Here is a 26715-nt window from a genome sequence, read left to right on the forward strand (position 1 = left end):
AATTTGGGTGTAACAGCAGCAAGAAATACACATATACAAACAAACAGTGCACAAGACACAGAACAGAAACATACACAATTTTTACATATTTGCATACCTACCTTTAGATATTCCATCACGTATTTCTCCTGCTTATCTCCTGCTGCCTCTATTTGATGTAAAACGAGCAAAACATGCAATGTCATATTTTTACTTAAATATGGAGTTTCAGTAATTCGTAAATTAATGTTTTGCTTTTGTTTTTTTTAACCTTTTTGCACAGAATCCCAAAGTGAGATGCTTTTCATCGTGAGTACCTCTCTGCCTCTCTGTGCCTGTTCATGCAGTATAACCAGGATGGAAAAAAACACCATCAATCATAGTGCATACGTAAACCTCGTTTCATCAGCTCACGATCATCTTTCATCTTCAAAACGCCACTGTGAAAAGTGGAAACGCTTTCTTTCCAGTGCTATGAGTTTCTTTCAGGAGCAGGGCCAGTCAGCTGATCCAGCTCCAGTGGCCCTGCTAGATCCAGTGATTGCATCAATATCCCTTAACACACCCCATTCACTTTTCCCCCCCTCTTCTTTTAATTAGCGATGGAAAGTAATCGTCTCTCACGAAAGGGATGATGTATTGTTTTTAAAATAGACTTGGCAAAGCAGTTGACTTTTGTCCAGATTATTTCAAAGTCTGCCAAAATTTAAATGACACAAATAATCCTGGCTTCTGGGAAAAAGGATGATGGCGTATGTGCTGCGTCTCCTTTTCAAAGTAATCTTTCAGTTGACAAAAGAGTGTGCCACATGCACATTCACATGGGGTCACAGCATTGCAAGTACATCATTTTCACTTAAATTCTGGCAAGGCACTTCCTTTTTTCCCGTTCCCTTTTGCTCGTATAACTCTTGCTGTCTTGAGATCAGAAGGCTGACTTTTCCTTGGTCTTTGTGCTGATTCCAAGGTGCCAAGGTAAGTGACAAGGAAAGTAAAGAGATCAGGGCACGACGTTGATTACCTAGCCCACAGGTGTAAAGCTGATCCCTCTCTCTGGCACAAGGATGTCCTTAAATGGTGCGCTGCTCCTCTTCTGTTACCCGTTACTCTCTTTGGACAGAAAACTTGCCCTGTTTTCAGTGCTCTACTTGAGCAGAGATACAGTAGCTTCTGTTACTCTTGTGGCTCTTTTACATCACATTAATTAGACTGCACTGGATAGCCAGTACCTACTTTGTTACCCTGCTATGCAACACATTACTTAGTTTGCCAGAGGAGCGATGATGTATCATTATCATATGTATCACTTGTCAAACTACAGGTACTGGATTCGTGATATATTGTGTATTTGCTTTTAAAGCGACAAAGCTGATAATATTAAATGTTACATTATTATTTTTGATAATTTACTGTAAAGGACACAAGTGTTATCATGTCGACCTTGGCCTGCTCTTCCCCTTTCACTCTTTCCCCTCTAGAGTTCCTAATCAGGGGATCACGTGTCACCTCATGCCGAGCTTTTTTCTGCATTGTTTTCCTTTGGGGCGACCTGCTTAAATCAAGCATAAACTACCTCTGTAATCTCAGGACAGGCAGGGCCGAAGAGAAAATTGTGCTGTGACGTAAGAAATAATCTTCTTGTTTGGAGAAATTGCAGCCCGAGCATAATGAGGAAATTGCTTTGTGTGTGTGTGTGTATTTTGGTCTGTATTATTTACTTATTTTTTAATGGGGAAGCTTTTTGCTTACTTAAATATGCATTTAATATGTTAACTATTTTTAGAGTCTTTGTTTGCTTCCCTTCAATTTCTTTCAGTTATATTTTATTATGATACTAGAAATTCAGTGTATGCATGTATAAAATCCATGATCACTGTAACACACTGGGAACATTGGCGACCCTTTCGCTGTTTGTATACTTTGGGTCTCACACAGCAGTGGGAAACATTAGCGTCCCACAACCGGATAGCAGAAAGGCCACTACTGCAGTAAACATCCACTTGTAAAGTCTGAAGCCTAAAAGATAATCTCACCTAGAAAAGAAAGAAGATGATATCGACCATCTGCTTAGTCTGGAGGGGATTTCATTGGCCTGCTGCAGCTGAGTCGAGTCATGGGGATGATTAGGCCTCCCTGGTGTCTCATTCCACTGGGTGCCAGGTTCAGTGTCACCACTGATTGGATCCTCTAATCTTGTTCTACGTGAATTAAATTTAAAGCAAGGAAGAAGATGACCGCATTCACTTTGGGTCTGCTCCACATCTCTGTGATGGTGTGTCGCTGCGACTCCTGCTTCGCCTCTTCCATGATTAACAGGTATAGTATCAGACAAACCGTTTTTATCTGACATTAACAGATATCCAAGGTTATCTGAGTTCAAACAATGCAGCGAGTAACCACAGCAGCACAGTGAATATATAAGTTAAATATGAGTTTTGACTGACAACAGGCTAATTAACCCTAATTGATGCAGTGAGTTGCTTCTCCTTTTTTTTAAAAAAAATAACCCTATAAGAAGACATATCCTAAAGAGGTTGCTGAAACTATTAAAAATGGGGTAAGAACATGTTATTAAAATCTGGCTGGACCCTCAAGGAAGAAATGTGGTAGAAAGAAAAATCTTGAAATCAAATCAGAAAAAAACAAAAACAAGAGTAGAAGTCACAACTGTTTGAGAACATTTCTACATGCACAATATAGAAGAGAACTTATCAGCTAGGCTAATCAAGAAAAAAAGGCTTCACGTTGCTGGAAAACATAAAGATTGAAATGGAGTGATGGAAAATGGTCATGTGGTCTGATGAGTCCAGATTTACTCCTTTAGAGAGTGATGATGTATCAGGGTAAGAGGAGAGGCAGATGAAGTGGTGTGCCCATCACTCCTTGGTGAGTACTCAACAAGCCTGTGGGGGCAGTGCTATTATTCAGGGTTGTGTCAGTTGGTCAGGTTTAGGTTCAGCAATATTATGTGCTCGAAAAATGAGGTGGGGTCATTAGCACATTTTCTATAAACACTATAAATAAAGTGAATATACTCAAGGACCATTTTTTTATCCATCCGCGGATTTTTGTTTGATGATGTTTGAGTGATGATAATAAAAGGTCACCGCTGCACAGAATAGTTTTCAATACGCATATTTTGTGCTCTAAGTTTTTAACAATACTGGATTAATAGCGACGTCTAATTGCCAAGCAGATGTCGAAAAGAATCACTGATTACATTTGCAGAAATATTCTAACATGTACAATCTTAGAACTTGAATATCTGTTTTTGTTAATCATAATTTTCATTTTGGCTCTACAGAATTCATCCTCTGCGAAACAGAGAAGACCGAATATTTACTCTAAATTTATTGGCTGTTTATACAGTATTTGTTACCTTGCCACACTTTGGGTTTGGTGAGGAACAGCTCCCAAGCTAATTCTATAAAAATAATACAAAAAGGCAAATATAGTAAAGTGTTGCGGGCCTCATTGCAAATCAGATAAAAGCAGTTACACGAAGCGCAGCAACAGCAGGAGCAGCAGAGATCTACCGGGGAGCAAAGGTTCAGCCACGAAGCCTGTCACATGAGCTCTAAAAATAATTGAACATGTCATACTATCATCATCTTCTTTTAGAGTTAATTTTAAAATTCTTATGTTTGTTTTTAAATGTCTACACAGTCTTGCCCCGCCTTACCTCTCTGAGCTTCTTCATCCCCACATACCCTGTCGGTCTCTCAGGTCAGCTGACCAGCTGCTCCTGGAGGTACCGAGATCCAGGAGGAAGCTCAGAGGGGACAGGGCCTTCTCTATTGTGGCTCCAAAATTATGGAATAATTTGCCCATGCATGTTAGAGAGGCCCCTTCACTGTCCACTTTTAAATCACGTCTTAAAACCCACTTTTATTCCTTGGCTTTTAACCTCAGTGAGACTTAGTTTCTTTTTTAATGCAGTAGTTATTTAATTAATGATTTCACTCTTCTTTTATTTGTTTTTTATTTATATCTCATGTAATTTTATTTTACAGTTCCAATGTACAGCACTTTGTGTCAGCTGTGGTTGTTTTAAAGTGCTTTATAAATAAAGTTGATGATGATGATGATGATGATGATGATGATCATCATCATCTATTCGGGATGCCGAACAAACAACAAGAGTTTGATTCCAAGTTTATTATGTGTCTCTGTTTGCCCCGCAGAGGGTTCCATACTGGAGCTGACGTCGCTTGTTGCCCAGATATCGTTATGGTAACCCTGGCTGTTGGCTCTTTTAGGTGTGGAAGCTGTTTTGTCCTGAGGGAGCTGCTGTGCCACACATTCAGCGGAAAGAAAACAGCGCACCATTCACAAAAACAGATTTACAACACTGAATGAGCAGTTTTGTTCTTTGAACATGGAGCCAGCTGGTGCGCTTCTTAAAGAAACAGGCTTGTGGTCGAACTGGGTGCCAGCGAATACAGCGAAGGATCATCTCTATCATAATTTTCAAACTCTGGAATTGTATTTATTTTGTGAAAACATCATCGAGAAGATTTGAATAAGTAAATAAGAAAATATTTAGTCTTACGGCCAGCACAATTTGGTCGGATATTGGTTGACATAAATAAACAATGCCCTGTTTGGCACTTAGGCCTGCAGTTGGCTGTGCTCTGTATATGAATGTACAAGAGTCGCTGGCTGACAAGACCGGTTTAATGTTGACCTTTATCACTCAAGGGCTGGACACAGTTGAGAGGAATCCATCACTCCTCAGCTGTCACCATAAACAAACCCTTCTCAAGTATCCAGTTCCATTTAAATTATCCTTCAATGAAATCACAAGTTTTATTTTCCTTTATTGTTTTCCAGACTTCACTAACCAAGTTTAAGGGGAGACCGGATACTTTTGCAGGCAAGACAAAACAGGAGAATGACATAAAACGGGCAAATCAGACATTTAAGGAGACAGAGATACACAAAACAGTGATGACTACCTGCACCTGTTAATCCTATAATGTATCACTTCCACCTCAGGACGAGTAGCTCATTTGAGCTGCAAGTAGATGCTGGGGATGCTGAAATGGAAGCGTGCAGTATATACGGAGGACAGGAAGGCTGCATGTTAGCTATTGCTTCTTATTTTCTGAAGCAACTGTATTATAGGTTAAAATAAATAAACAAGTAAAAAGTGTGATACCGCACACAGCCAAGTCCTCTAAGTACAAAGTGCTACTGGTTATGAGCCAACAATGACCATAAAGTTGGGATCACTTTTGTTTCCTGGCTCTGGCTGTCTCTGTCAAGGTCAGAGGAGCCAGAGCCAGAAGATCAGAGGCATTAATAGACAAGCATTTACTGAGATATGACATATAGGATTGCAAGCCCGTGCATGCACCGTGCCTAAATGACAATGTTTGCAAAACAAAATTTGCATGAAATGAGAACGCAAAGTGGGAACAACAATAAACTGACAGCATGTAAATGTGACTACTGCAATCTGCTGAATGCAGTTTTTGTTGCTGCTTGTGTGACCGGACACACCCACTGTGAATAAATATACATATTGTCTTTCACCGGGCTCGGGGAATGGAAAAAGCCTGAATCCCATCCAACATATTGTACCTGCTGGATTCTCCTATTCCTCCCCTGAGTGTCATGAGACACTCAGCTGTCAAAGATGAGGCCAAAATGAGTGTCAGTGTGCTGTGTGTATGTATGTGTTTGTGCAAATGTGTAAGGTTATTGTAGCTGAAACGACATTAAAAATTAGCAAGGATTACTTGAAATTTGATACAGCATAATCCTGTTACGCATGCCAATGTAACGTGAAATCGTTTTTAAATTTTTCTTGGTAGGCAAAACAATGAAACTTGAGTAACAACTGAAAAAACACAAAGGGGGCAAAATCAAGTTGAAATCGCCCAGGCTGATAAAATGAAACCAATAAATAAATTAGCCAGAAACTTCTTTAAACACTCAACAGCAGAAGATTTTGACAAGTGTGTTGAGTGTTGGCCGTGTTAGTGAAACACATTTATCTGTGATCTGGCACTCTATTGCTTTTTAAAATGAACTGTAAAACTGTGTAGCTCCAACAGAAAATGCCAAACTGATTGTATCGCGTAATCTCAGATGCTACAATTACTGGCTCTGCGCTAAATGCTCATATCAATGTGCTAACAACTATCATGCTAACATGTTTTAATGCTAAATACCGCTTACATCAGTTTTTTGGCTATGAAGGTCTTTATATACTGTATATACGTAAAATCTGTGCAAATATTTCCTGCTTTAAAAAGAATGATTGGACTCTTCTTATTGCAGCTATTCATATTTCATATTTTTCAGATAAACAGATCAGCCTAATCAAGCCAATGCATTTGGCAACAAGTGTGTTGGCACAGTGGCAAAACTGGCATTGGTATAAATACAAATAGTAAAATAATACTATTTTACCGAGTACACATGGATGATGCTGCTCCACGTCTGAAATAATTTGTCATTTGTGGCCACTGCTCTGACAACAAGAGCTCAAACTGCTGCAATGACATCCTATAATAAGTGCGAAAGCAGTCATCATACAACTAACACTCCTGGATCAAACCATGAAATTCTCTTTAGAATCAGATGAACAACAGAATCTCAGTCTTTTCCTCTTCTTGTTTCAGGACCAGCTCATCATTGCTTGATGTTGACTATTTTGTACAGTGCATTTTTAAAGGACAAATTTACTGCAGAAATGCAACGCACTGTGTTGTACATGTTATACGACAAGTTCAGATTAGAAAAATTCTAAACTTTGCTTTGTTTTTTTTTCCAGTGTTCTGTGTGTAATGGCCTGTAAATCTATAGAATAAAAATCTATGTGTGAATATAAATCACACATAGAGACAAAAAAATTGATTCTCTTCTATATAATGCTAGATTCTGAGTGCTTGTGTAAGAGTTAATCCCATTACCAGTCACGTGCTTCCGCACTGTTCAGATTGCATTTCTTTTATTAACATGGGTTAGCATTTCTGCTGCAGCAGTGTCCTTACATGAGAAATATGGCAACATGATCATTTTTGGTGTGGCAATTTAAATGCAGCAGGTGAGTATCAGTATTTTTTGCCCCATTGTCAGTCACCCTACCGCCATCATCGACTGACAGTCAGCAGGCCTCCATTGCACTGCCAGATCTACCGAGAAAACTTATGTAATTGCCATGTCATCAGAATTATATAATTACCTAATTTAATCCTGATGCACTCACAGAACACCATTATGGTGTCATGGTGTCTTTCCCCCCTATTTACACTAAAGATCAAGGATTTATAAAAGGCTAATTTATGATTGAATTACTGAATTTTGTGGCATTCCCCGTCTTCTTATGTGACAGCAATATATCACAGACTTTCTATGAGGTTTACATATACTTGCCATTAGTTATATTATTGCAAAATCCAAGGCCCAAACCACTGTTTAGTATATCCAAAATGCCGATGCTGTCTCTTAATCCCAATTTCAGAGGTTTGTTTAGTAAAAGGTGTAGTTTAACAGTTATTCATAACTGGCAGTATGGCTCCACTCTATGGCCTGGCTCAACTATGCTCATACTTTAAAAAAAGCGTAAAGTAGGGAGATCAGATTCAAGACCAACTGTACAAAATGGAGCAGGCAAGTCAGACACATCTTTGAAAACTCCTAGGATTGAAGTGGGGTGCATGCCCTATATTAGATTTGCCAAAATGATGCATAGAAGGATGTAAGATGAACCATGAACTGACATGAGGTGGCATTTAGATCAGCTGATCTATCAGGAAAAACAAGTGGCTTGCTTGAGCTAAACTAGCGTTTGATGTGACTGTAACAGAGATGTCTTAGCTGTTAGATGACCAGAAACAATAAGCCAAAACAAGTGACACAGATCGGCTCAAATCAAACTGCTAGAACTCATGATTCAAGGTTAACCCAGTGAAAACAAAGAGACCGGAGTCATTTAATCAGGCAAACGCACACATGTCACTGTCTTGGATTTTCACAATTTGTTTTCACAATAAAGAGGAAACTCCTCTGTAATCCCCCCCTCTTTTTTTAAATCTGATTTACAGCATTAATCTTGTTGCCGCCTAATGACCTCACCAGGACACTTAGGACGTTAATTCAGGGCAAATACACTGTTACAGCTATTTATAAAGTGACAAGCTGCGGATGTGGCCCACATAAGATGAGGCTCGGATAGTTTTTCTGATATAATTCCCTCCTAGATGTGACCAACTTTCCAGACTACAGACAGTCTTCCTCTTGAGCAATAAATATGACTGTGTTTTTAATACATTTTAAAATTATGACCATAAACTTTAAGCAAGCGATGGCCATTGAGATAATCCAGGGACATTTCTGCCTTTACAGACTTGACAGGAGGTCATATCTTAATGTGTTATTTATGTTCAGGTCTGAAACATGGAGTATGTCAGAGGGTTTTTTTTGTTCAAATTGCTGCAACTGCTACCATATTTAACATGAACCCATAAGCTATACTGTATGTTCTTTCGCGTGTTGGTTGACTCTGCTGGTTAATTGTTTATGTTTACATTCACCCTTCTAATCTGAAGGTCAGATTGATCAGTCTATTGCTAATAAGCCAGTTCAAGGGAATTCGCCAGAGAGACGTCATCAGAAGCATTGACAGGAGCTCTCAGGCCGGCGCTGGCTGTCGATTTCTTGCAAATAGGGCACGCAGCATGGACTAAAAAGTCACCATCCACCATCCGCATCCAGTGAAATTTCTTTGTGATCATAGCAAAAGTTTAGAGATGATACTGGTGAAATTAAGAAGATATTTTTAGAAGGAAGCTACAAATATGGACTCGGCTTTATAGGATTTTACAGCTAATAAGAATTAAAATTAATTTTTTGCCTTTCTTTGACAACAAGATTGATTTTTACAGAAAATTGTAATTGTTGAACTAAAATTAATTTGCTATGAAGGAAAAAGGGATAACCCTCAATTTTATTCCAAACTCCAGCTTTGTGGCATTTTGATTGGCTAATGTGGAAAAAGCCCAGAGGCTTGGGACACTTCCTATGCAGAAACAAATCAAATCGGCCCACTGCCTCCCAGCGGATGTGCGAGATCAATCTGTTGCATTCAGCATGGATGAGACTAGGATCAGTCTGTGCTGTGGATGGAAAATAGCTAAATTTGCAGATAGCCGTGTCAACCTGCAAAACAGAAGTTCAGCTATTACTCAGCTACATTGATCAGATCTGTGGCTTAATAGTATTTTGTGCATATAAATCCATTCAAAATAAAGTCTTAGCAAAGGATTTGAGTAGCAGAGCTACGCATTCTGATATTATACTGTTACATATCAACACTTTCCCTTGAGACATTGTACACCGCAGAATTTATTTCCCACAGTTTACAGAAAAAGGCAGAGAAAAGTGAAGTCGAAATTCTTTCCATTGTGTCATTAAAAATTATATCCAGTTAAGCCACCTGCCACTGTGGGCTTTCACAGAAGTGGAGTGGATCAGTTTGTTGAAATACAGAAATTGATGGCGTTAGCTTTGACAGCTGGAAATTTGGGTCACAGCACCACACAGCTCTTTATAAAGTTTTGCTGGGAAAAGCGACAGAGCAGGATGGATAGTTAGTCAGATCACAAGATCATGCAGACACAATATCTCCATGATGCGGAGTTTACAATTAATGCATCAACTTCACAATGATTTCATTTTATTAATTTTTTTATTGAAAAAAGGACAAACTGTTTTCAACAACTGCAATATCAGAATACAGTATTTGCATTATAATTTACAAAAGATAAAAAAAAAAATCTGTTCAGTCTGTGGTTTGTGCAGGAAGGTGGGAAGACCCTGGTAGAAAAATAAAAATCTAAGACAGGAGAAGTGCCCATGTGAGATTTCCTTACCAAAAAAGCATTACAGTGTTCTGGCATCCACTGACATTATCCACGCTCGAATGTGTCATAATAACTCCTAGAGTAATAGGTAAAGCTTAATGTTACGTAAGACTGAAGTCAAGCCCTCTCCATCCGGCCAGGATTTCTGATTGTAAGTGAATTATTAGTCCTGATCTTTCATAAGACAAAACAGGGGTCCATTCAGAAATGACAAATAACTTCACAAGACCCACAGTAAGGAAGCTAAAAGGTTAAAAAATTCCAAATTCTGCAAATCTCCCAAGTTGCCAAGAACACTGATGTTAAAATAACATGTTAAAAAGCTATTCAAATAATTCAGTGTTTCAAAAGCCAAGCTCTGTTAGATGAGGATCAGTTCAAGTTTCCAATTAACTAACAGATGTGTTACAGTTGCCTCTTATTAATATGTGCACATCTGGCTTTTAGGGAAATAACCTAGTTTCTGCTCTTACTGGGAGGAAAAATCTCAAATGAGGAAGAAAGTGCACTAAAGCTTTGGAAAACACACCGACAAGAGTCATGCTTGTCTATAGCTAGAAATAAAACTATAGGCTGCATCGGCAAACTTCAAAACGCTTTAAAACACAAATAATACATTTTGGCTTCTAGATTTCTGTCTGACATACAATATGTAACTTAGCAGCAGCTGTCATCAACATTCATAGCCTTGGCTAAAGGTTGAGCTTCCTGTCACTTTCCACCACGGAACAGTATTGCACATTACAACACAGAGACCTGTAAGAAGTGGCAGTATATTGCACAATGAATCACATCTTAATGCTACTCCTTCTGCTTTACATCTAATGCATTGTGTGCGTAGTCGAAGCCAAACCACCTGAGTGCCTCTACTGGGACTAAAACTTCTGTTAAGGCACACATTGCAAGAGATGCTCTATAGACAAGATGATAGGTTGAGGACAGCAGTGTACTTATGCCCGTAATCTGTGCAAGACATAATTTTAATCCTCAATCGAGCTTTCAGACCAACACATTGAAGAATACTGCAAATAAACTTCGCTAAGAGACCAGCTCATTAACAAATGATACCTTGTTTATTTAATGGTGGTTGAACTTGTAAAAATGTTATAGCCTGTTAAACAAAAATGTTGTCATTAAATGTATGATTAGAAATTTATAGGTTTGGGTTGTTGCTGCAAAGAATGATGAAAACATGTGTTTCAAATAATTCCTTGTTTTTTATATATGTATAAAATTACATATATATAAAATTAGTCTAGCTAATCACACCTTGTGACATTTATTCCACAAGGATGAGGTATTACACCATAGATGAACCCCATGCAAAAAGTGCAAACTACGAATATGCAATTGATTAAATAGGCAAATTTAGTCATTAAATGAACTGACTATTCTAGTCAAATGTTTTACGGTGGATAATATTCTGCATTGTGCACGAAAACAAACTGCACAGTGTGTATTAGCGAAGGCATCGTTCCCATTTTATTCCTCTGGCACCATGCAACCAGTTAATCTCTCACCACTTTCACCATACACAACACATTTGTCTGTACGTGTTGTTTCATGTGAGAGCTTCTGCATACTGAGAAGTTCATACTCAAATTGCAGGGTTTATTTGCCCTGTATTTTCAAACACAGCAATAGAGACCCAAGTCATACGAAGCTTCACGTACCCTGTGACAGTTTTTAACCTGGGTTCATATTTCTGATTCTGCCGTCAAAGGCCTTGACTCTAAAGGCAAAGAGTCAAGGTTGCATTCAGAGTCTAACACCTCATCTGTGTTTCTGTCCTCAAGTGCGCAAACCTCAACACCCCTCATTACCATGTTTTCCTCCACCTCAAACTCCTCCTCCATTTCAACTTTTTCAAGAGCCACTTCATTCTCATAACAAAAGGAGTTCCTCGAGCTAGAGGCAGTGGACTTCTTCTCAGCCAGTTCCCTGGCACTACAGCTGGGCGTGCTGGGCACCTCATAGGTGTTGTCAAAGCGAGAATAGTCCACTTTATAGTAGTTCTTTTCTTCAAAGAGCACTGGCTCAAAGCGGTGGCCCCAGAGGATCTCACTGGCAATATAGGAGCTCCGACACTGAGTAGTCATGGCTGTGGCCTCGACCATGCCCTCGAGGATCACCACTATCTCAAACTCTGATGTTTCCAACTCCTGCTTGCTCAGCTCATAAAATGGGCTGTCCTCATCAATTTCATGAACAATGGTAATTGGAGAAACCAAGAAAATTCGGTCAATGCCACTGTCAAAGCCTACGTCAATGTCTACCTGATCCAGAGGGATGAACTCTCCCTCGGCAGTGGTACGGGACTTGAGGAGTTGGGCCCTTACGTGGGCCTCCACCAGGTGACTCTTCCTCAGGTTTCCCACCCGCCACATCAGGCAAAGCTTGCCGTCCCTCATGGCCACTGTAGCATAGTGACTGAACACCAACGTCTCATTCCTCTTTTTGGGCTTTGCCATCTTGGCCATGACGGCACCGATGATAAAAGCATCAATGATGCAACCTACGATGCTTTGGAAGACGACCATAAAAACAGCAATGGGGCATTCCTCCGTCACATAGCGATAACCGTAGCCAATTGTGGTTTGTGTCTCCACTGAGAACAAAAAAGCAGCAGTAAAACTGTCCACGTTGGAAACACACATCTGCGTCTCATTCTCCAAGTCCCCATAAGAGAGAGCCACCAACCAAAAGACAAAGCCAAAAAACAGCCATGACAGCAGGAAAGAAAGGCAGAATATGACCAGCATCCAGCGCCAGCGAATGTCCACGCAGGTGGTGAAGATATCTGCCAGGTAACGCTGGCCTTTCTCGCTCATATTGATAAACTGCACATTGCAGTGGCCATCCTTCCTGACGAAGCGGCTCTGGTGGTGGTGCTGCGTATGCCCCTTGTTGACGTTGCCATTGCCGTAGCCATTTGGCATGGCAATATTCGCTAGCTTCATGCCATCTTCCTCAGAGGACACAATGCTGTAACGGTGGCCTCTCACACTCCCCATAGTTTCCTCTTGGGAGGGCTGGGCCGATTCTGCTTTGGAAAACAGTCTAAGTTTTTGGTAGAAGCGTTGGAGAAACAGTTTTAAATGATCTTGAGGACAAACTTGTGCAGAAAATGTGGGAAACAGGATTCAGTCCTGTGAGGGATGGGGGAGACTAGGTCTGTGCTTCTCTGCCAGTGATGAGCACTGTTGGTGAGGGCTGGTCACTCTTCTTTGATGCCTGGCTTGGACCTCATTAGTAAAGTGGGCTGTGGAAATTATAGACAGAGAGACAACATAGATCAGCACAGCTAGGTGTGTGGTAGCTGTTAAATAAATAATGCAGTGCACATCTAAAGTTAATAGCACAATTCTAGTATACTCTCAGAAAATGCATAAACTGAGCAGTCAGAAAGCACAGTCAACAGATTAGGTAAATTAGCAGTAATAGAAGGAAAGCATTAGACACCTGGCAAAGTAGGAAATTATGTTTACACTGCTTAATATAAGTATTAATTAGGGCGGGCCCTTCCTTGGGGAACGGAGTCAAATTATAGATCAAGTTCATGTTAATCTAGTAAATCTCTTAAAGAAAAATACATTACAAGCTGCAGCTCTGGACAGACATAACAGAATCATATGTTGCATGCATGTAAAAACCTATAGCACATTCACAAGCTATTACATGTCATTACTGAGCGAATACAGAGTTGCCCTGAACCACAATTAATGAAGCAGTAGCCTTGCTTTATATGTAATAGAACAACAAGGACAGCTAAATTAGAAAAGCTATTGACTTGATGTGTGTGGCATGAGAGGTCCATTAAAATACAACACCACAGGCTACAAAAGGTTATGGACAGCCAGACACGCTCTGGTGGTGCCAAAATAAATCACTGCTCCACTTTTAAAACTCATTATCTCATCAGCGATTCACATCTGAAGTGCATAAATGAAGTCCAGAGCCCTTTTCAGTGAATATTCTGATTGTTCTTAACTCTGAAATTGTAGCTCGTTAAAAAAAACAACAACAACAAAGCTCTTCGATAGTCATTCAAGTCATTTAAATTGTTTTGGATATTGTCAAAGGTCACATGGGATAAGATTTGCTGGACGTGGTTTCCCTGCATCATCTCTGTTTTCTCAACTTATTATGATGTCATTGTGGGGTCAACTTGAAACAGCAACAGGCCACTCATAATATGAGGCACCATTTACACAGAGCAAAGCATGCCAAAACATTATGTTTAATAGGTTTCAAGGTTTCAATGTATTTTACTTGGTATTTTCAGGAAATTTAAACCATGCTTGTTCCAAGTTTTAAATGTTTTATCTTATTTTGTTTTCTCCCATACACTTGCAAGGAGTCTTATACAAGCAATTATACTGGTGTATTGTGGGACACAAACTCAAACACTTGGATGGAGTCTCCAGCTTTGCAAGTCCTGATAAACCTGCACTGAGTGCATTGCAAGCTTCCTTCCTTATTGCACTATTCAGTACTTTCCCGCTCAGTTAGCTTTTATCTGCTCAGTATCACATCACTTATTACAGCAGGTTGTTTCATGGTGACAGAAAAGGCTTCCAAAGGCTGCACAACCTGGGATTGTTTGTTTTGCATGTGTTCTCATTTAGAGCTAACAGCTGAGGCAGATGGAAACTGGTTACATAAAGGTGGTCTATTTTTCATCACACAAATCGATATATATATATATACATACATACATACATACATACATACATATATGTATGTGTATATATACATATATATAGATATAGATATACATATGTATGTATGCTGTATGTTATTTCCTTTTTTATTAGACAGTTAACAACATGTTTATCACGCGCCAACTACAGAGTTAAGAGTTTAGTTCAAATCAAAGACAATCCTTGCAGAACATCCAGTTCACATCCTGCAGTCTCTGAAACCACACTGCAACAACAATAATATTGTTGCAGAAAGTGGTATTACTTTCTGATCAAAACTTTTTATTCCTTAAAAACCGTGAAAAGTCATTTTTCACGTTTTTAACATCAACACGCACATTCAACTACTCCCAATGTCCCCACATCCATAACTACACAGAACATTCCCACAACACATGTTTTTACCTACCTGTTAGTCCTTGGCTGCAAATAGGATCGTTTCTTGTCGCAGTAAGTTCCATATGTGCGCCAGATATGCGCACTTTGCCCTTTTTTAAATCTCGACGTTCTGTTAGTATTTTTTTCTGGCTTCTCGTGTGGAGCTGTAAATTCTGCCATAACCCTCTCCAGCAATACTAGAGAAGATATTTGTGGTTGAAAAGACAGACTATAAAAAAACACGTGCGCATATCCCCGCCCCTGTGGCAGTGACAACCAATGGAAAGCTGCAGCGCCTGTTTAAGGTTTCTAGTCCAAAAAGAGGTTATATCGTTCTTATTTATTTATAGTTTATTTATTAATGTACTTTTTGGCAGACTGGGACACTCAGTGTACATCACTTTTAAAACTTCACGGTGAAACTGGAACCAAGCAACAAACATGCATGACGCTGGTCACAGGAATACAATGTAGGTAAGGTGGTAAGGTAAGGTGTTTGTTAATCGGTGTTTAAGTCTAAAGTAAATAAAGTGACTGTGCGAGAACGATATGACTGTATCTCTGACCTGCACAAAAATCTCTAGGACTGCAGGAATATTGAGTGGGTGAACACAAGGGGGAGGTAAAGAGCTACAAAGGTAATTACATACACAGGACTCAAAGTAGTTTTTATGACTGGTACTATTTTTATCATGCAATTAGAAATAAAACCCATTTTAAAATGACCAAAGAGAAGATTTTTCCAGTTTATTTCACTTACACTTTCATTTTACATGGCAGAAGCAAACATGAATTTCTGAATGCTGTATTATATGATTTTACATTGGCTATAAACATATTTACAAAAGCTCACCTTATCACATAATCTTTATGGGAACAGTGAAAGTTGCATTTTAATTTCATTTTGATTTCTTTTGTCATTTCATCTACAAAAATGTTTGCAGGATCATCTCCTCATTGATGTTAAGATTCACCTGAGCAATGTGTCTGTTTCTCTTCCCTATTGGTATAAGTGTGGTGCCATCTGCAGGACGTCCCCTCCTGTTGTATTCCTCTGCACTGAGGAAAGGCACCGGCACCCATGTGGTCACATGAAAAAGACTGAAGTCCACCTTGTAGTGTTTCTTGCCCATTTTCAGCACGTCCTGGAAACGCTGGCCCCAGCGGATGTCTGCTGATGTGTAGGAAGCACGTGTTTGGTGGAGTATTCCTGTGGAGTCCCCTGTGTAGGTGAAAGAAACTACCAGCTCAAAGCGATTGTCCCGCAGGTTATCAGGACCCATGTTGTACAGGGGACTGCCAGGCTCTAGCTTGTGAATAATAGTGGTAGGTGTGGCGAGGACAATCTCCCGTTCCTCTATATCTAAGTCCTGGTAAGTGATTACAAGTGACCCCACTGGCTGTTTTACATAGCGGATTAACTGGACCCTGACGACCCCCTCCAGGATGTGATTACCTCTGAAGTCCCCGAGGCGCCATGACAGACACAGAACCCTGTCTCGTAAGTTGACCACCGCGCATCTGCTGAAACCCACCGTCTGGGCTCTCTTACGAGCAGATGCCATCTTAGCTACAACAACGCCAATGACAACTGTGTCAAGAAGACAGCTAAACACAGTTTGAATCGTCACCACAATGATAGCTACAATAGAGTTTTCGGTTACATGCCTGTAGCCGTAACCAATAGTCGCCCCGGTCTCCATTGAGAACAAAAATGCCCCAGTGAAGTCGCGCACATTTGAAACACAGAGATCGTCATCTGCATTATCACTGTCTCCATTTACATGGGCAATTAACCAATAACACAGACCAAAAAGAAGCCAAGACACAATATTATTAAGGGAGAAAATAAGGAACATCATTCTCCAGCGGATCTCTACAAGACTGGTGAAGATGTCGATCCAATATGTGGTCCAGTCTCCAGGGGCCTGTTGAAACATCACAGGGAATTTGCCATCTTTTTGCATGTAGCGGAGACTCTTTTCCTTCTTTGCATTTTGCCTGCCCAGCGTGTGGACTGTGGTGCAGCAGGTATCAATGACCTGCTCACTTCTTTCTGTGCTCATCTTGATTAAATCTAAAGTTCAGTCTCCTGCAGAAAGACAGAGATGACATGAAAATGCAGACTAAAATATCAAGTTTTTAGTTTACCTTGAATAACGTGTCATGTATTCATTCACTCATTACATGTGACTAAAATGTAGATGCAGACTCAAAACCTTCATGTTTTAGCAGCCACGGTCACTCTGTGCCTTTGGCTATTAGCAGAAAATGAGCAGGTGTGAAAAAATAGACCTCGTGATCACCTGCTTCTTGTTGGCTGATGATTAACTAAAAAGTTCCATTACAAAGCTTTCAATAAGCACTTATATGGCCACATTATAAAAAAGTGCAATTGTGAATAGGAATTTTTCTTTTCAGTTCTGTTAAATTACCAGCACTGAAAATAAGCCAGTTAATAAATCTACAGTTAGGCATAAAAAAATAGCGCTGTGGTCGCCCCTGGTCAGACTCATTAGTACAGATATGTGAAAAAAATTAATAAATCAGTCATCGTTCAGGGAATGATCAAACCACAAGCCGAGCATTGTAACTTGCACGCACACATTAATGTTTAAGTTTAGCCATCAATTGCATAGAAAGAGTTATATAAGACATTAAGAGAGGTCAGATATAATCCAGGTCCAAAACCATTTTTATCATATTGATACCAAATTGTTATTAGGGCAATTACACAGACTTATGTAAGCACGGCATGTTCCTCTGTTATATTGTAAGTATGCCATTTTCTTCCTCTTATGTTGTTTTTGTCTTGGACAAAACACCAGCTTTGTTTTACGGTAAAAAGAACAAACATGTATGTTTCTACCAGTGGAAAAAAAAGCCCAAAAAACAGTTACCAGGCAGATCTATGTCAATTTCATGGCATTTCAACAAGCTTCCATAAACACTAGTTTTCTGATCCTATTGTACTTAACCGTTATTTAAGTAAGAAGAATATTGCATTAACTTAGTTGGATCAATTTTTTTTTCAATTTCAATTTTCAACTGTTAATGATCAGAATTGTTAGATGTTACGCAGTGTGTATTTTTTTTATCCTGTCAAGCTTAATATTCTGTTTGAGTGCCTGACATAATTCTTTCATAATGATACGTCCTTTACTGTATTGTTTGTGGATTTTTCTTTACTTTAACACATTTTGCTTGCTAAATTACTCACTGTTACAGACTTTGTTGCTTTATATAGATTAGGCCCCGGCCATCCAACAAGATTAACTCAAGCTATGGGAAAACCTATTTTCCTCAGTGAAAAACCTCTTTTTAATCACTTCGGCTAATCTCTTTAGTTTTGAATTTTAGCCAAGTTTGCTGTCTTCCAGATGTGACAATGGCCAGCAGGGAGCAGTGACCAGTGTTTTGATAACAGAGTGCAAATGACTTCTGAGAAATTAAAGTCATAAAAAGTTAAGGCCAGCTACTGTAACTTTTCACTCGAATCCTAAGAACTTAAGTCTCGGTTTGTCTCGGTTAATTAAGCAAAAATCTTGACCTTAGTGCGGTGTAGTTATTAATCTGTGTTTGTTATCGAAAGGGTAAATAATTACTCACCAACAACCTCTAACAGTTTTCACCTCCAAATGTTACCTCAGATGTCAAACTTTAATCACACCTACTTCTTTTAGTAACACATAAAATAAGGCAAAGCCAAGACGGTTTTATCACTTTTTGTCTGCAGCACACACGCCTACTTCGGGTGTTATTGATATCATAAATGACACCTGACAATCAAAGGCACCGCTTTAAGCTTGTTACCAGTTTTGTTCTTCAGGATCTTAGTCACAGATCAATAAGCTATGTCCTTCCAGTGAGTGTTTTTATTACTTATTTGAATGAGCTGCGTGCTGTTGTTTATCTGCTCTCGAGATAAATGGCTACTCAATAGGTCTAATCTTACATCTCCTGTGGTTTAATTATGAAACCAAATAATGTTAATGTTTGTACAGTTGTGTCAATCAACATCATCTTCAAATCAGTGTTCATGACAGTTTAATAAATGTCAGCCCAAAAGATGAACTGTCTTATTTCTACTTTTTACTAAGTCTTCCATGGAAAACTATGTCAAGGTGATGTCTGCATTTTGGTATATGTTAAATTAATGCACAGAAAAAAACAGGAAAACAAGTGCAAAGGTATTTGGATTACAAGTAGGGGAATGCTAGACTCATATTTGCTGCAACAATCAGTCTGTTCCCTGAATGTCAAATGACAAGGACAGTCAGGTCTAAGAAAACTGAGACCACTCCCACCCTCGAGGAATTCTACAAGACAGTTGAAATGACACAGATCCAGTATGCTGTTAACTCATTGCAGTTTACAATGTATATATCACTATCGCTTGTTTTTAAATGTCTTTCCAAATTAGTTCCTTGTTTTTAGAGTAATAATAATAATAAAAGATTATTTAGGATCCACTTATTATAACTGAATGTCTCTTTTGTTTTCTGTGAGTTTTGTGAGCTTTACTTTTATAAACGTAGCCTCTTGTCTTTTAAATATTATCAATTATTAAGTAAAAGAAACTATGCACTTTTTTTCTATTAGCGTTTTTTTTGTAGCTCACAAAGTTAATTCTTTTATTAGAAAATATGATCATTCGATTAAAAACGCTGTCTTACACATTAGGTACCCCTTTAATAAACCCATTGCAAAGCACAAACATGTTCAACTTACTTGCAGAGTAGATCAGAGTACGTCAGGTGTCACAAGTCCATCAATTCCACCAAGCATAAGACGATGTGTTGCTCAAGTTGTGGTAACCTTCACATTTAGTTGGCTGCAAAGTGTGACATTGTAGGGGGCCGGCCTGGTCCTGAGGCAAAGTCCCATTTTTTTGCGATATCACTGCTAGCATGTCTCCTTGAACCCTTATTGGATACAAGAATTTATGACCTATGGAATATTTTAGAAGTTCCTTACGACAAAACTGGTATGTCTGTTAAAGCCTTTTCATGTTAAAATTCTGTGCTTTATTAGAAAAGAAGTTAACCTTTGCTCAGTCATGTAAAGGCTTTGTCATTGGCACACAGATTTTCTTTGTCTCAATTGTCCCCAATTTAGCTCTGATAAGACAAGGAAGATCACAGGTGAACCGAAAGTACACACTACGTTTCAAACCACTTTTACTGCAGTCATAAGAGCAAATTTAGCTGCAACAAGGTCAGCAACAGCAAAACAAACTTCTTGTGCTTTCAAAAATAGAACATGATCGTCCCTCCATTTCAAAACCTGCCTGATTCACGAAGCTGGTTTTCTAAAGTAATGTGTGAAGACAGAGATAAGAGACATTCCTCTGAGAGATAACCTGGAAGGGAAGTTCATCAGTGTGTCACTTGCAAGCAGCAGCTTTATATTGAATAAGTGAAAACAGACAGGAAATAGTATATCTATTTAACTACATGACTGATAACACAAAAATATGAAGGTTACACAAGGGTGTATTGATTGGTTTATTGATTTATTTACAGTTTCTCCCTCCACACTGTGCAGGGCCATACATGTCTTTATAGGCCTGTATGGCCCTGCACAGTGTGGAGGGAGAAACTGTAAATAAATAAGAGGTAAAAGTAAAAATGTAAACTAGTTAAAAGAAGATTTTGATCAGATAACCAATAAAATAAGCTCATACTGACTGTCAATTCAATTCATGTTTTTTAATACAGTGCCAAAATCACAACAACAGTCTCCTCAAGGTGCTCTATATTGTAAGGTAGACCCTACAATAATACATACTGAGAAAAACACGACAATCATATGACCCCCTATGGTGACAGTGGGAAGGAAAAACTCACTTTTAACAGGAAGAAACCTCCAGCAGAACCAGGGTCGGGGAGGGGCGGGGCCATCTGCCACGACCAGGTGGGGTGAGAGAAGGAAGACTGGACAAAAGACATACTGTGGAAGACAGCCAGAGATTAATAACAAGTAGGATTCAATATATTCAATATTGAATACATAATTCAATGTCTGCAAGGCTACACATTATGACATACCTGAATTAAGATTAGAATTAAAGGGCCATGCAAGTGATGGGCCAAGATTAATTCACTTTATTTTCAAGACTATTAGAAAGCATGTAGACCAGGGGTCCCCAATCCCAGTCCACGAGGGCCGGTGTCCCTGCAGGTTTTAGATCTCATCCTGGGTCAACACACCTGAATCAAATGATTAGGTCATTACCAGGCCTTTGGAGAACTTCAAGACATGTTGAGGAACTAATTTATCCATTTAAATCAGCTGTGATGGATCAAGGACGCATCTAAAACCTGCAGGGACAACAGGACTCATGGACTGGGATTGGGGACCACTGATGTAGACTATGTGTCTGTGACTGAAAGGTATGTGACTACTATGGATTAGGAGTGATGCTGTAGTGATCCACCACGAAAAAGTGGTAAGGAAACAATCAGATTAAAGACAATCTACAGAGTTTTTAAGAGAAAGCTTTGATTAAAAAAGAAGATGGTGTTTTGAGCTGGAAAAAGAGGCAAGAAGGGTTTAATTTAAGAGATGTTGTTAAATCATGTGTCAAGCATGCAAGGAGTTAAATGTACAGTAGCACATGCTTTCCAGCACATAAAATATTACTGAGGCCAAATTTGTTTTTTTGTTTGTTTTTTTTTTAGAAATTTTAGTTTACTGGAACTATTATAACTATTTTCTTTATATTACAACTATGTAATCCAAATGCATATTAATTCAAATTTTCATTAACATAATATGACATAATTGCTGTACAATTCGAAATTTAAGGATGGCCTTAATTAAAATCAACACTCAGAGGCACAGCAGTTTGAAAGACAGAGAGATCTGTTTATTTTCGCATTGTTAATAATCCATAATTATACTGCCTATAGGGTACAGCAACAATATGTCTTTACATATGAAAAAATATGTATTGTACCAGCTCAATGCAGAATTTCGACTGAGCATTATGTAACTTAATAAGCTTCTGAGTGACTTCATCATGCAGCTGTCGAAACTAGATGTTTGATCAATGGTCACGCCTTTTTTCAACTTAACTTAAACCACAGATGTCTCAGATCTTTGTTCTGAATCTATGGCTGGCAGACCAGCCTCATTCAGCATTACTGTCTGTATTACTGGTTGCTTCAGTTCACTCTTATGTATGACATACACAGCCCATTGTTAGGCAGATTAGCATAGCTCTAATAACAAAAAGCAGCTGGAGCTACCTGTATCTGTCAGTAGGTAAAAATACACTGGAAATAAATGTGCTCTCTGTTTACACAGGATCACTCACGAACACACTGAACCCTCTGTAAATAACCATGTTATTGTGTTCCTAAAGGCTATTGTGCGTCAGTGTCTTGAAGCGTGCACACTCTAAGAGGTTACACGACATAGCTGGGTTATAAAAGTGACATGTTGGGCTGAACCTAAACAAGGACGATAGGACAGTTATGGTAAAAAGTTGCACACAACTGGTCGGTCAATTTGTAGTTTTTAGTTGGATATAAAGTCCGGTTTAGAGACTACAGAAATGCTGAAATTTCTTTCCCACAATTTAGTGAGGACTATGTTCTTACTGAGTGTAATAACTGTAGGTAAGTGCACCTTACTTTTGTCAAAGCTTATCCTACAAAATATATTGTAAGAGGGAGCAGAACAGTGAAAAAGTGTTGTAAAAAGTATTCAAACTTATGTTCAAACTTTCTCCAATTTTAGAACATGTGCATTCATCCAACTGCACAAGTCGCCGATGTCTGAGTAACGTGTTGATAGATAAAAATCTGTTGTCGCAGCCACAGAACGATAGCTGCACTCACGAAGTCCGAGTGCCAAAATTAGAGTACCAGACTCTGGAAGTTGTAAGTATTAACTTTTTGTAGTGGAGCTAATATATATATTTTCATTTCTCCATTTACACCTCTTTGGTGACTTTTCTGTATAACAGTTCTTTGTTACCTAATTTGTTTTCAACAGAACACAAAGCAACTCCGTCTACTAATTCTTCTACAAGCCTCGATCGTAAGCTTCAAAATACTTTTTAAAAAAGTAAAAAAAACAAACAAACCCCAAAACATTATTTTGAAAAAAATAAATTTTGATTTGAAAACACAGGAATGGGAAGATCCTGAGTTGGCGTGGGACACATCGGTGTACAAGTTTGATGAAGTAATTCTGCCAGTAGACAAAATCTGGACTCCAGAGCTCCTTGTAACAAACGCGTAAGTAGTTTCATCCAAGAGCCATCACTAAGCCAGTTCAAACAATGGCTAAAATTCTTCTGAGACATCACTTATCTCTTCTGTGTAGAATGACATCAACTCTGAAGCATGGCTCTGCTAATGTGCTGGTGTACAGTAACGGCACAGTGAAGGACGATCTGATCATAAATGCAGAAGTGGACTGTGAAGTTAACCTGTTCAACTATCCCTTCGCTTATGATGTGTGTCCTGTTGCAGTACAAGCCTGGGACACTGACAGTAAGCTCAGCAATTCACTAATATACTACATATGTGATCATTTCTGAGATGTGTTTTATAATGTCTCGTTTTCGCGTACTTTTTTGGCCATTTGTATAAGTTGAAATGTAAAATTTATGCATTACCATTTGAATGGAATTGTAATAATTTTAACAGTACGATAATCTCATAACAACACCGCTGATCACCGTTTATGATCAACGATCATAAAAGTGTAACATGGAAAAAAGCAGGGTAACTGCAGTTCTTCAATATAACTTAATTCATTGCAGGTCTTTGCTACCAGTTTTACTGCTTTTAATTTGTGTCTTACAATATTGCTAAGAAGTCACTCGATTACTGAAAAGAAATTATCTTTATGACTCTATTTTAAAATAAGCAATCTCAAAGCAGACTTAATTTTATTCAGAATGTGGTACAACACTGGTGTTTGGTGAAGTGAGACTAAGTGATAATAGTCACGGAGACTGGCAAACGATGTCTGCAATACTTCAGAAAAAACGAGATGACCGCAATTACATCCAGGTAAGTTCACCCAGGCCTGCCATTTGTAACTAAGGGTACTGCAGTGACTGTTTAAGAGTTAAATTCATTTTTATACACCCCCCCCCCCCCCCCTTCCAGCAGTTAAAAACGAATTAGACTAAAAATAAATTAAATGATTATCATTGTGTTTTTTGAATTCCTGAAGTTTAGAAGACATAGCCAGTGTCAACAAGGTTTGTTTCGGGGCCTTTACTGCAGTGACAAATTGTCACTGTCCAAAAATGAAAGAATCTGGCTGTACATAGACCCACTTTCTTTCATGGGGGTGGGGGGTGGGGGGGGGGGGGGGGGGGGATTTGATGGTTCTCTTGTCACATATGATGGTGACCCAACATTTTTTCAACAGCTAGGACGAGCAAAGAAAGGACTTATCTTATTAACTGCTGCATCCTTAGATAACGTCCTTTTCATCTTTAAATTGAACACTGGCTAACATTTATATACATAGGTGTAAAAAAATGTCAAGTGTTACAAAGATTCTTTCAAAAATGAAAAGCCACTTACTTTATTTCCTTCTGCTATGTTTTCTGTTATACTCCTAAGGTGGAACTAAAACTCAAACCTACCAACCCGTTCTTAACATTGATGCTGCCCAGTTATTTGATCCTCTTTGTTGATATAGTCAGCTTTGCTCTGCCACTGCGAGGTGGAGGACGCAATGCTTTCAAGGTCACCCTGGTGCTCAGCTTCACCCTGTTTATCAATATCCTAAATAGCCAGCTCCCTGGAGACAGTGAATGCAGCCCAATAATCCGTGAGTCATGTTACAAGAGAAACATGTGCACAAACAAACCGTATACATGGCCTCACACTGGGTGTTAAATAAAAAACCTGACTAATTTGTTTGTGCTGCAGGACCCCACTTCTGTATTTGCCTGATCTTCTTGGTTGTGAGCATGCTGGTGTCCATGCTAACTACTAGGCTATCCCTAGAAGGCCAACTGGTTTTCTGCTGTTGGTCCAAAGGATCAGCCCCCAAAATTACAGAAAACAAGGAACAAAATGAGGATGAGGGTGAGGAAGACTTGACTGTAGAGCAAATCCTGCAAATATTGAAACTGTAAATTGTTACTATGTATGAGGTGTCTTGATGTTTATTGAGGCTTGATTTTTTTTTTAGTAATAATGGCATAACCTATTCTAACTATGATTTCAATCCCTCCAGAAACTAAAGCTGACATTAGCACCATCCAGCCGAATGGCTCAGAGAACAGTCGAATACTCAGAAAAGTGGCCAAATACTTGGAAACTCATGAGACCAACGAAGCGGAAAAGGAGAGACAACACAAGTTTGCCGACATGTTGGACAAGACTTTTTTCTGGATCTATTTCATTGGTGGCCTTGGATACCTTGTTATGATGACTGTAATAATGTTAAATTATAAATGTGAAGTTAACCATTTTGATTTCTGGCATAACTGATGTGCATTAAGAGCTGCTCTTAAAACCAAACTACATTTATTTAAAGCTAAATCTTAGGGTACATGTCAGCTGCAATGACTGATAAAAACCTCTGCATGTGTGTATTAGATTAGTTAAACCACACTGTCACTATGATATGCTAATTACAGATGTCTACAGATGTGTGCAAATGTGTAGTTGTACTGTGTCTTTGGGTGTTTAGCAAAAAAGATGTTATTGCATACTTCTAAAAATAAGAGAAATAAAGACATTTAACTTTCACCATGAACTAAAAATCATTTTTAGGGTTTCTTTATTGTGATTATATCCACATATTTACCAGATCTGCTAAACCCAAGTGTTCCTTTGTTGCCACCAAGTGGCTGAATGATTCACCTGCAGTCTGGCGACAACGTTATTAATCGATTTTCCTCTTTGACATATTTATGAGATTAGCTAGTAGCTGGACCTCTGTTTATCTGCACAACACTACTAAATTGTGAGGATGTTCATATTTAGAGAATTTGGGACGATATACAGTCATCAGGCACATTATTAGGTACAGCTTTCAAGTACTGGGTTGGGGTTTCTTTTGCCAGAACTGCCTTATTCATGGAATATTCAACACAGTGCTGGAAACTATCTTTAGAGTTTCTGGTCCACATTGACATGATACCATTACATGCTGGCTGGAGATTTGTCGGTTTCACTTCAATGGTGAAAATCTCTCCTTCCAGCACGTTCCAAAGATGCCCTATTGAGATTGCGATCAGGTGACTGCGCAGGCCATTTGAGTACAGTGAACTCTTTGTCATGTTCAGGAAACCAGTTTGAGATCATTTCAGCTTCGTGGCAGTGGGTACTAAGGGACCCAAAGTGTGCCAAGAAATGATCCTGTATACCATTACGCCGCCACCTCCTTGACAGGAGGCAAGATGAATCCATACTTTCATGCTGTTTATGCCATATTCTAACCTAGTATCGGAGTGCTACAGCAGAAATTGAGACAATCGTCTATTGTTCAATTTGCATGAAAATTGTAGCCACAGTTTCCTCCTCTTAGCTGGCAACAGTGGCACCTGGTTTGGACTTCTGTATGCCTTGGTGATAACAAGTGGTTATTTGTTTGACTTACTGTTACTTTTCCTTGCGTTAATGAGCAGCTAAGAAAGTCAATACCCATTTCATAGTTTTGACATTCTTATTGGTGGAAAGCACCACAAGATAATAGTCCCTGGCTCTATGAAATCTGATGGGTCACATGACGAAATCTCATGACACATACAAGAGTGTTTTAAGAGAGTATAGACATGCTGAATCTTTCCT

General features: G+C 39.0%; 3 protein-coding genes and 1 long non-coding RNA gene across 4 annotated transcripts; 2 read left to right on the plus strand and 2 right to left on the minus strand.

Moving 5' to 3' along the window:
* The first annotated feature begins 246 nt into the window (after positions 1 to 246).
* LOC145428539 (uncharacterized) lies at positions 247 to 4064 on the plus strand. Its single transcript, XR_013908830.1, has 2 exons — positions 247 to 2295; positions 3284 to 4064. It is a non-coding gene; the product is annotated as an uncharacterized LOC145428539 (long non-coding RNA).
* Positions 4065 to 9660: 5596 nt separating this feature from the next.
* Positions 9661 to 15135, minus strand: LOC113020681 (inward rectifier potassium channel 2-like). The gene is made up of 2 exons (XM_026164845.2): positions 14967 to 15135; positions 9661 to 13116 (listed from the first exon to the last, which is right to left on the minus strand). The coding sequence occupies exon 2, from the start codon at positions 12866 to 12868 to the stop codon at positions 11552 to 11554; it is 1317 nt and encodes a 438-aa protein (XP_026020630.1). The 5' UTR covers positions 12869 to 13116; positions 14967 to 15135; the 3' UTR covers positions 9661 to 11551.
* Positions 15136 to 15661: 526 nt separating this feature from the next.
* Positions 15662 to 19793, minus strand: LOC113020019 (inward rectifier potassium channel 16-like). Its single transcript, XM_026163689.2, has 2 exons — positions 19667 to 19793; positions 15662 to 17027 (listed from the first exon to the last, which is right to left on the minus strand). Exon 2 carries the CDS (start codon positions 16999 to 17001, stop codon positions 15862 to 15864), a length of 1140 nt encoding a protein of 379 aa, XP_026019474.2. The 5' UTR covers positions 17002 to 17027; positions 19667 to 19793; the 3' UTR covers positions 15662 to 15861.
* A 2594-nt stretch (positions 19794 to 22387) lies between these two features.
* Positions 22388 to 26134, plus strand: LOC113020020 (ligand-gated cation channel ZACN-like). The gene is made up of 9 exons (XM_026163690.2): positions 22388 to 22560; positions 22682 to 22824; positions 22940 to 22984; positions 23078 to 23184; positions 23273 to 23442; positions 23852 to 23967; positions 24532 to 24742; positions 24844 to 25002; positions 25154 to 26134. The coding sequence occupies exons 1-9, from the start codon at positions 22497 to 22499 to the stop codon at positions 25408 to 25410; spliced, it is 1272 nt and encodes a 423-aa protein (XP_026019475.2). The 5' UTR covers positions 22388 to 22496; the 3' UTR covers positions 25411 to 26134.
* Positions 26135 to 26715: the final 581 nt, after the last annotated feature.

Source organism: Astatotilapia calliptera, chromosome 4 (genome assembly GCF_964374335.1).
Source record: "Astatotilapia calliptera chromosome 4, fAstCal68.1, whole genome shotgun sequence".
NCBI lineage: Eukaryota > Metazoa > Chordata > Actinopteri > Cichliformes > Cichlidae > Astatotilapia > Astatotilapia calliptera.